The sequence below is a fragment of the Plectropomus leopardus genome, chromosome 13 (genome assembly GCF_008729295.1).
Source record: "Plectropomus leopardus isolate mb chromosome 13, YSFRI_Pleo_2.0, whole genome shotgun sequence".
Classification (NCBI taxonomy): Eukaryota; Metazoa; Chordata; class Actinopteri; order Perciformes; family Serranidae; genus Plectropomus; species Plectropomus leopardus.
The window spans coordinates 32068959-32080137 of NC_056475.1; the positions used below are offsets into that span (position 1 = coordinate 32068959).

Sequence of the window (11179 nt, forward strand, 5' to 3'; positions counted from 1 at the left end):
TAAAAATGTCAGTTATAACATTAACAAGCTGATCAGCACAAGTTTTTAGTACACGTCCAGGAATGTTGTCAGGGCTGGCGGACTTGTTTATATTGACTCTCAGAAGGAATTTTCTCACATCTGCTGTGGTCACTGATTGGCTGGTCCTCTGGAGGCGTAATAGACTTTACAGCTGAGTCCTTATTGAGGAGGTCAAAGCCAGTGTAAAAGGTGTTAAGTCACATTAAGATATTTGATTACATGTACAAGCAGCTCTTTCTGTTATAATATATTGTGTGTTGATTGCAGTTGTTTCTCATGATACACACACGTTACTGCCTAATTATGCCACAGTCAGCAGGTCCGTTTGATGTAGTGTGGCATGAATATGTGTTTTAGCTTGCCTAATAATGCTGTAGCTGCCTTTGTGTAAAGTTGACTAATTTTCTAGTTTTACCATTATTTGTGTCGGTGTTTACCATGTAGTGATTTTTCAGTGTCACTACTATTCAGGTTAATTGATGTACGCACTAGTTGTAAGCCTAGTTGTTTACTGCTGTTATTATTAACCTGTTATTGTGGGTATTGTTAATCCTTTGTATATTCTCATTTACTGTGTTTCAGACCACACACCTTATCTTGTACACCTACTGGGTCTACTGTACTGCTGTGCTGTATTGTGTAGCATTCAGTCACTAAACGGTCAAACTTCATCCTGTCTCCTGTCTGGTGTGTTCTGACCGACACCCCAGGGTGAGGCCTATACTTAATATTCCTTAATCAGCAACCCTTTCAGAGGAAACCTATTCTTCAAACACAATCCCTTGGTTTGTTTGTCCCATATGTCCTCCCTTTTCAGACACTGAGTGCAGAGGTGTTGTTGAGTGTTGACTCTTCGCAGATGGAAATCTGAAAAACCTGAACCCCTCTCCCTCTTCTACTCTGGACTTGCTTTCAGCATCTCAGCTCTGTGGAACTGAACTGACAGCAGGATACTTGACTGTAATAGCTGATTGTTAGGATGGACATTTGCCCCTGCACATTGGTCAGAACGCATTTGACAGGACTTCACTGCACTTTATTTCCTTATGTTGAATGCACTACAAGGCACAGAGCATTTATTCACAATAAGGAACTACATTTGGTAACCCGTGGTTCTGTAAACAGAAATAAAGGCACACTTCACCCAACAAAAGACAAAGGGAAAATAATCACTGCACTTACTTTCACATGGATGCACATGAACACAAATAAAATCCAGGGATTGATGAGATAAAGTACAATCAGAAGTTGGAAAATCTTTGTCCGCGTTGCTTGTACGCCTTCCTATAACAGAAGAATCCCACAATGCTTAGTGGCTATGATGTCATCATAGAGGCAGGTCAACTGAATGTGTCGCTCTCCATAGCGCAGCATTATGGAACATGTATTTTAATTAACATAAAATTGCTAAGGGGACGAGCTCCATCTGCTGTGCGGGAGGTGTGGCAGCTTTATTCAGGAGCCAGAAAAAAAACAACACACAAAAAGACAAAGACAACTGTAATGGTATTCAGAAATATGAACTGTTGTGATTTAATACCTCACTTCAGTGACATTTGAAACAGCGGTGTGCTATAGAACAGCCAGTAGGCTCTCACTCCACAGAGCCAGGACCAGGCTGAGTTTGTCCTCCTGTGAGGGCAGCTGGAGCTCCTCTACAGCCAGCTGCTCTGCCTGCTGCAGCTGCTGCAGGGCCTGGAGGTGGGACAGAGGGAACTGCAGACCCTGCACAGACAAACAGCAGGAGACATTCTCAACACATACATATTAGCACATTTTTACTCCCTCACAGGTTAAAGTTAACGATCTATGACTTGCTTTATCCACACATAAGACTTATTTCTCTCAAATTTTGGTTGCAAATTTGTTAAAATACACATTAGTGAGAAGATGATCTGTGCACCTGACAGGTGTGGCCGATTAAACGGCATTATTACTACACAGGTGTGCTCTGCGATGGTAACAATAAAAGGACAGTCTAAATGTGCAGTTTGACCACATGCCACACATGGAGCATGTCATAAACATGCTGACTGCAGGACTGTCCACCAGAGTTGCTGCTTCTGAGCTGAATGCTCATTTCACTACCGTCAGCTGTCTCTCCACTGTCGTCTGTCAATTTGGCAGTTGTAGTGGACTGCCTTGGTGTGGTCTTTACATTTTCCCTCTGGGGAACTCCTCAACTTTCCCTGTACAAATGGGGGACATGACAAGAGAAACTGTTTTATGAACCCAGAGGAGTTAACAGAGGGTTCTAAATTTTACTTTGTTGAAACTCCCCAGTTAACATCTGCAAACAGGTTCTGCTTTTAAGTCACAAAAAGTGTCAGCCTTTGACACACTGAGGTCATTCGGACCTACAAGAACAATCGTTTGTCTCCTGTCTTTGACACATGGACTGAAGTTTGGTGTAGAGGAATGGAGACACATTCCTACCAAGAATTTGAGAAGGGCCCACAAGATTAAATGATGATCCTCATTCTGAAATTTAATCCTCTCTCTCTCTCTCTCTTTGTTGTCTCAGTCCACACATACACTGACAAACACATGTTGTCCTCTTCCCCCCTGCTGAGATGACAGAGGCAAGACATGTTGAAAACTCATTCTACATTCTTTTGTTAGGACCAGCATTTAACATGACCACTTGGACAAAATTGTGAATTAAGGTAAACCTAGTTCCCTAATCTTTCTCCTAGTATGTCAAAGTTCATCTCTGTGTTTTAACGAGTAAGTAGAACCAACTCCCATTTCTTTATGATTTAATTTGAGGGAGTTAGGTAAAAATTATATTTTATTCCCTTTTTGTGATGGAGCCATACTGCCACCTAGTGGCCTTACTTATGCGTAATTTAGTAATCAACTTTATAGCTTTATGGTGTTTTGCATTTATTGTATTTTGTTAAACGGTAATCCCATATCTAAGTAATTACTAAATTCTTTATAGTCCATTGGATAACGCTATGTTATGTGTGATTACTTAATAAGGTCAAACCAAGGATCTTCAAAGCTGTGTGTTACATTCATAGTTGCCTTTAGGTCTCCTAGCATGTGCTTGTAATTACTGCAATAGGACCATAGTTGAGATACGATACATGACTTTATATGTAACGGGTCAAATTGAGTAATTCATCACAATGTAGCTACGAGAAATAAATGTCTCCTAAATCACGTTCAGTCCTCTAAAACTAAACACCAGCTGTGCGGTCGCTCGGCACGAAGGTTTACTACCCCGCCTTCCATTCGCACCCCAAAATTCATAGATTAAAACTTTCTGAGCTCTCAGCTCAGGGCTTCTTTATACTTTCCCTTTCACTGTGGCACTTCTCGTGTATCCTCGCTCGCACCTTTTTCTTTTCGGAAATTTTACAATAATAATTTAAAGTGACTTTGTCAGACCAACAGGACTACTTTTGATTATTTCTGCAAGTTTTAATTGAGAAGGACACTCCGCGATTCGCCGTCAAGTCTGTCACAGATCTAGAAGCAACAACTGCTGCACAAACTATCAGCATCCGTTGCCTGCCCTTAAAAACACAGAGGCCAGTTAAAGACCGCCGCACACGGTCTCCACCTGCCTGGCCACCGCCACCTTTCAGCGGGTCACCTTGTCTGGAAGACGTGCAGCAGCTCTCCACTGGAGTGAAGCAATGACCTGGACCTCCCCGGAGAAGTCTAATCAAGTCGGCAAAAGTAGGCAGAATAACATCTTCTATTGATCAGAGTTGATGTCGTATAGCGAAGCTTTAATGCCAGATTTCTAAATTCTAATTCACCATTCAGTGTGTATCCACGCTTTAGACTGTCACATATTTTCTACCCGCTATTCATTTACATAACCTGAACACACATCATTTAGGTTCCCTTTCATTTGTTCACGGTCCTTACTGTCATACTACTTCCTCTATTTACTCATCATTTTATTAGCCTAAATAAAATATTTCATTTATCGCCAAGTCGTTGTCTGTGGATATTATTTCATGAGAGAAACAAGACCAATGTATACAGGATAAACGGTACAGATTGTGAGTTTGAATAAAGTGATGACATGTTTCAAAACTGTTATAATTGAAAATTTAATTTTCTCCTAAATGGAGAATGATGCCCCTTTTACTTCAACAAGTGCAAAATCCAAATTCTGATGTAGTTATTAATAACCGCTACACAGCACATCCAACTAACCTTACAACCACAGACCACTGTTATCCTGCAGATTTGCAGCCATTAGAAAGGTCTGGGCCAACACTCCACAGACCATAATCAACAACCTGGAATTCTGGAAGCAGAGCTTACTGTGGACTGTAAACACAGAGAGCTGCTGCTGATGGACTTTGTTACAACACAACCTCAGGATCTTTCTCCATCAGAAGGTGGCAGCACTTCACAATTTACTGGTTGTGAGTTGTTTCATTTATTTTCCCATATTTAGTGTAATTTGATCTGATGGTTTGGGCACAGCAGTCATCTACGGTGTCTCTGTGCTTTATTTGACAGTGATGTTATGTAATCCTCTGATGCAAACACAAGCTCCAAAAAATAGGGTGAAATATTATTTTCCCCAAAAAAGTCATGCCATGGAGGGTTAATACAGTGTTCACTTAGCATGATACTAATATTTTTAGGTAGGCCTTTCTTACAGTGGCTAACATATGTTTAGTTGCCCATGGTTCTGTAGAGCATGGCAATGCTGCTTTAGAATGGTAGTTCTGTCTGTGTCTACAAACCAACCGTCAGTTGCTGTATGTAATACACTGACTGTACAGAAGTGTCTCCTTCAGCCCCACTTCAAATCCCAAACTATCACTTTAATGGGTGAATCAACAGTGCAGTGCTATTCTACATTAGTCTATCGTGGGATGGTGAGACAGTGCCTGGATGTGTTTATGACATTTCATACTTATGAATGCACAGCAGCAGGCCGGTGTTACATCTTCAGCAGTCAACTGACACTGTGTTTTTCTCAGTGAGTTTATACAGCTGAGTGACAAACCAGAGAATTACAATGTGACACTGGGCTTCATGATCTCCTTCCTTCTCCCTCTCTCCCCTGCTCTCGCTCTCTTTCACAATAGCTATAAATTAAAGATTGACTACAAGTCATTTTACTTTCACATCCCTTTATTTATCATATTAATAATGATTTTAATGTACACAATGAAGGTAAGTTAAATTAAATGTTTTATGTGTAAAAGATAGCATTTGGTCTCAGATGCATGTGGAGTGGATGTACATTTGGTGGGTATTCATGTGTGATTGAAACAGGGGGTTTTGCATAGAGCCCCAAAAAGCTATTTATGGCCCTGCTGGCTTGTGTGTCCACTTGACAAGATGCAGCTGTCATGGGAAGAGATGCAGGATGTGGACAAGGACAAGAGCTGATGGAGAGATCTCACTGCAGCCTGATGTCCCACAGGGGACGGACACCAGTAAGTGAGTTTTAACTCCTCCTAGTTAATGTACCACGAATGTTGTCAGCTCTCTCCCCGTGAATTTAAATGTCGGCTGCTGACTCTTTAGCTAGTGTTAACCTTTACATCACAGTTTCCATCAGTCCAATTAGGGGTGGCCAATAAGGAAAAAATATCATATTCCGATTTTTTAAGGCAGGATCACCTTCAGGGACTTATCACAAGTACACTGAGGACATATTTTAGGGATATTTCATATTAAATTAAGAGAAAGGTTGAAAATAAGAAAATGTGCCTGTGTCCCCAGGCCCCCAAATCACTATGTCTGTCCCTGGTAATAATAATGAGCGCTCAGTGTGAGCTGCTGAATGAGACACGGAGCCATATGCTCTAAATACTTCCATCTGACTGAACCTGAAACTAACACAATGTAGTCTGTAGAAATCTAAAGAAGTCACTTTCCACCTCTGAATATTAGTCTGTTGGTTCATTCAGATACTTTGGTGCTTTGAGGAGAAGCTCCGCTCTGTTTGTCTCTAACTGGTCAGGTGATCAGTTGTTTGATCCGTGATAATGAAACGCAGCTCAGTTGTCAAACAATCGGCTGTATTCTACAGTCAGTCCTTCACTGCAGGCTTTACTGTTTTCCTTTAGTCCCTAGGTAACTGTGGTTTAAAAACATTGTAGAAATACATTTAAACAGGGTAATAACTTAGAAGGTAGATTTATTAGGGCCCGAGCACCGAATGGTGCGAGGACCCTATTGTAATTATAAGGATTATTATTATCCTTTTTAAATTTATTATTATTACAGCAAATGAATTGCATTTTGAAGCCTTTATCATATTCCAAAACTCATAAAAATTTGCAAAGTTATCAGGACTGGTGACAAATTTCATATTTTAGTGGTTTCCTTGTTGGGTGTGAAAAAATGACTCAGTAGCACCACCTATAAAATTTCAACAGCACAGCCCCTAGGCTGTGTTTGACCTAGAGTTATGAAAATTGGTAGGTTTATGCAGCATCACAAGACAAACAAAAAAGTCAGTTGGAGCCATACTCTAATCCCAACAAGAAGTCGGCCATTTTAAATTGAAAAATAATTTGTCGGCAATTTTCTGATGTTTTCCAGATCTAACTAGTCCTGCAGTTTTCATTGGCTTGAATTCAAAATGTATAAATCCTATCTTCTGGTGGGGGCAAGTTTAGTTTGTGACCCGTTTTTGATTTCGTTTAACGGTGTGGAAGTTATGGGGCGGAGAAATTTTCATGTGTTGTGGCCAAACAGGAAGTAGTTTTTATCTCAGTTGTACATGATCAAATCTGCATGAAACTTTACATGTTTGATGAAAGTCCCGCCCTGAACACATCTATATGACAATTTTAAGTGATAGTGAGAGCGCCACCTACTGGTGCAGGAAAGACAAAGTTTTACACTAATGCCCCGTTTACACGTACACGGTTATTTTTAGAAATGTAGAAAAATATTCCTGCGTTTGCACCCTTCGTTTACATACAAACAGAATTCGCCTCTGAAAATGATGCTTTTTAAAAACTCCGGCCAGGGTGGAGATCTTGGAAAACGCCGGTTGCGTGTAAACGGAGCAAAACGGAGAAAATGCAGGCAGTAGGCGTCACAGTATGCGACAAAACTTGCACTCGCGTCAAAAGTGCGACCTATGTTTACATGTTGCTATGGTAACCATGGATCCCCTCAGAGTAGCAGCCGTATTTATGTTGGTGCAAGACCTCTTCTCATGCTTACATTAAAAACTACAGCTGATTTATTACATGGAGGAGCAGAGACGGATGAGTGTTCGGAGGACAGCAATTTTGCAACAACTTCTCCTCCCTGCACACGAATGATGATCCCGGCGCCATTTTTCTGTAAACAAGAAAGAGGAAGTGACTCGTTGCTGTTGTTGCTATTTTCGGGATTCTGATTGGCTAACGTGGGCTTCAGCTTCTCGTTACACTGCCACCTACAGTTTTGGAATGTCCTGGCAGCACACATACACGGGTTCGTGTAAACGCAAAGTTTTCTGAAAACGGATACGTGTGCACGGAATTATTTTTGAAATGATCTCGAAATTGTGTCAAAATCATTAAGTTATTGGTGATGATGCAACATGAATATTGTGCGTTTTCGTTGAATGGCGTTTCCATGACACCACGGCGAATTTCAATGTTGCGACATGACATCAAAAACTGTCATAACTTGACCCCAGATGGTCAGATCTTAACAAAATTTCACACATTTGATGAGAGTCCAAGCCTGAAGACACCTGCAGTGAAATTCTGAATCACAGTCATAGCGCCACCTAGTGGTCATAGGAAGTTACTTTTTTTACACTTGTTTCTGATGTTCCTCCGCGAGCAGGTTAACCCCAGCGACCTCATATTCAGGCATATTACTACAAAGACTTTCATGATACAGTGAAAAAATACTTTTGTGATTACATCACATGCTGTTGCCATGGTAACCCACTATTCAACATAAAATAGAAAGCACTTTATGAGGGGCAAGGCATGCACGAAAATGAACCAATTTTTTTTAGATCCATCAGAAATCCTAAAATGTGATATCTGATATGATTTTTTCAAATTGATGTAACAAAATGACTCTCCAGCGCTCCCAACAAAAATTTCAACGAAGCAGCCCCCACGGACCGTTAAACCTAGAGCAATGAAACTTGGGAAATATGTGTACAAAACCAAGACCTACAAAAAAGCCTCTTGGAGCCATGCCCGAAACCCAACAGGAAGTCTGCCATTTTAATTTTAATTTTCTTTTTTTTTTTAAATTCTAGCCTCCGTTGAAAACCATCTTGTCCTACAGATTTCATCTGATTGACTTCAAACCTGGACACCAGTATTTCCTAAAGTTGCTGATGTTAAATTGCATGCCGTTTTTGATTTCATCAAACGCTGTTGCCATTCTGTGGTGTTCTTTGTCATAAAACAGGAAGTTATGTTTGAGGGGCTAAAGATGCTTAAAAACTCACAAAACATGGCATACACATCAATAATCCTATGATGTGTTATTTGATGTTTTTTTTTTTGCTGTGATGTGCCAAAATGTGCTCTGGAGAGCCACCTACTAATTTTCAGCAAAGCAGCCCCCGCGCACCGTTTAACCTAGAGCTACAAAACTTAAGAAACTTATGTAAAAGCCCAAGACTTACAAAAAAGCCTCTTGGAGCCATGACCTAAACACAACAGAAAGTCCACCAATTTTAATTTTATTTAAATTTTTTGGCCAATTTTTGCAATTCCTGCTAGAGTCCGACTGATTTTTCAACACACCCATATTATCACCTGACACAAGCCTTTCACAGAAAAAAATGGAGCAAATCAGCCTCGGCTCATATTTTTTCCAATATGTGCTGATAGAAAAACTCAGTTCACAAACCATATAATGCAGGAAATGATGCTGGGGGTTTTTCGTAAGAGTTGCCTTCTGTAGCTGTCCACTAGATAGAGGTCTTACTCCATTTTTCACTCATTGTTTGACTCTATCACACACACACACACACACACACACACACACACACACACACGCACACAGAGAGAGAGAGAGAGAGAGAGAGAGAGAGGAGAGAGAGAGAGAGAGAGAGAGAGAGAGAGAGAGAGAGTGACTTACTTCATTGATACTAGAGACAGAAGGACATTGTGACAGAGAGCGCTGCAGAATAGTGGAGATGAGTGCAGTCAGTCAGAGAGAGAGTAAGCAACATTGAAATAATACTGTTATTAAAAAACAATGGCCTCATCTTTCTGCAAATGAACAAGATGATCTAAGGCTCCTGAAGGACTACCAACCAGCTGACTTTATTGTATTTAGCAATTTTCTAGACCCTCTTTGCAGTTATATTTAAGCAGCAACAAAAGACACATTTAGGGAGTGTTTAGATTATCAGGTAGGAGCAAATATTGAATTTTTTCCCATGTTTGTTGCTGTGACTTAGCCCACAACACGTTGTAAGTGGAAAATCACAATGCAACACACACGCAATATGATCTAAGGACACGGACGGTACACACACACAACACACACACACACACACACACACACACACACACACACACACAACCACACACACACACACACACACACACACCTGCTAAAGTGACTTTTCATTGTAGCACTATATTAGAATTTTCTGCCCAGTGTTCTTTTTGCAGCAGTTATATTTGCGAGGCAACCGACATCGCTTTGCAGGGCTTTAATTATTATTATCAGGTTTAAAAAATATACTGGAATTTTTTCCCATGTTTGTTGCTGTGACTTAGCCCACAACAGCGTTGTAAGTGGAAAATCACAATGCACACACACGTGGCCTAATACACACGCAGCGGACATTAGGCCGGAAGGGACACCAAGTAGGACAATAAGCGAACATGTCACTGCCTGAAATACTGTTACTGTTCTACTGATTTTATACTTTAAGTTATTTCATATTTTTGTTCTTTTTGCAGGAGAACTGATCCCCATGTATATGATATACATGATGTTATTGTCAGCCATTAAAGTTACTTGATGCACATGCCAGAGACACACAATGTAAGGTTTGAGCCAAAAGACTACACTCAAATACAAACAAATATATGATGGGGTACAGTAAAGAGTTGTGAGCCATTCAGGGTGGGGGTGTGAGGTCACTGTGATAATCATGTGTGCTTTGGTGATACAGTGGATAAGAGAGGCATAAAGCTGTAAGTTTCGAGGCTTCATTGTAAAATGGGCTGCGTGATAAAAGGTGAGAGGGGGCCAAGCAGGGGGGAGAGGTGTTTTCTAGGTGTCATGTTGACTAAGTGGTCAAGAAATGACCACTGAGTCAGCAACTTACCCTGGAGATGTCCTCCTCCTCCTGTTCATCACAACTTTCACCCATCATGTGGCTCTCCCTCTGGTTCTTTAAAGAATGCAAGACGAAGATTACCAGCTCTGTGGCTTCATCCTGAAAACAAACACACACACACACACACACACACACACACACACACACACACACACACACACACACACACACACACACAACATGAGCATGTCACTGAATGAAATCTTTTCTGTTTGTCAGGATATCTGACCAGTATAAAATATACAGAGTGAACTACATGGGATACAATAGGATGGACACAACCTCTTTGTATCATAGCGGCTCCACCCACTCCATGTCTTTTATTGGGTAAATGATTCCAAGTTTACACCTGTGGGCTGAAACCCAGTTGTTTTTATGTGAATTTATGATTTATTTCCCCCAACCTTATTGTGGTGCTGTAATGCAGTCTAAAATTTCAATTTTGGAAAAGCTACGGCCCTCACACTATCAGCCAGACTGACTTGCAATTCAAAAGGCAAGTCCAGCTCATGTGCTCTACAACCTGACTCAGCACATATAGAGACCTGACTCCTGACTCCACAATGGGGTCAAAGGTCATGACCATACAGTTTTCAACCCTAGCCCTTATATGCAGATTCCTCGAGACCCTTTGGATCTTTTGTTGATATTATGGCTTGTCGAAGATGAAATCCTGAAATCCTTTTCATTTGTACTTTGAGAAACATTATCCTTAAAATGTTGGACTGTTTGCCCTGCAGTTTTCCACTAAGTGACCATCCTCGCTCGTGAAAAACTGAGCTTTTTGAGGATGCTGTTTCTTTATCCAAACATTATATTTTAATGTTACTAATTAACCTGCTTACCTGTGGAAAGTTTCAAACAGGTGTTTTTTTTCCACAACTTTCACTG

At 40.7% G+C, this 11179-nt stretch overlaps 1 protein-coding gene across 3 annotated transcripts in view; it reads right to left on the reverse strand.

The window, feature by feature from the left end:
• Positions 1-1044: 1044 nt before the first annotated feature.
• Positions 1045-11179, reverse strand: part of riox2 (ribosomal oxygenase 2) — a 23700-nt gene continuing 13565 nt past the window's right edge. Inside the window, exons 9-11 of one of the 3 annotated variants that reach the window (XM_042499806.1) lie at positions 10277-10387; positions 1562-1746; positions 1045-1305 (exon numbers count right to left, since the gene is read on the reverse strand). In XM_042499806.1, the coding sequence (XP_042355740.1) occupies positions 1594-1746; positions 10277-10387 (264 nt within the window). In that variant the 3' untranslated portion in view covers positions 1045-1305; positions 1562-1593. Of the gene's footprint in view, positions 1306-1525; positions 1747-8849; positions 8942-10276; positions 10388-11179 lie in introns of those variants that run through there. The other 2 variants (XM_042499805.1, XM_042499807.1) reach the window with 2 other exon arrangements.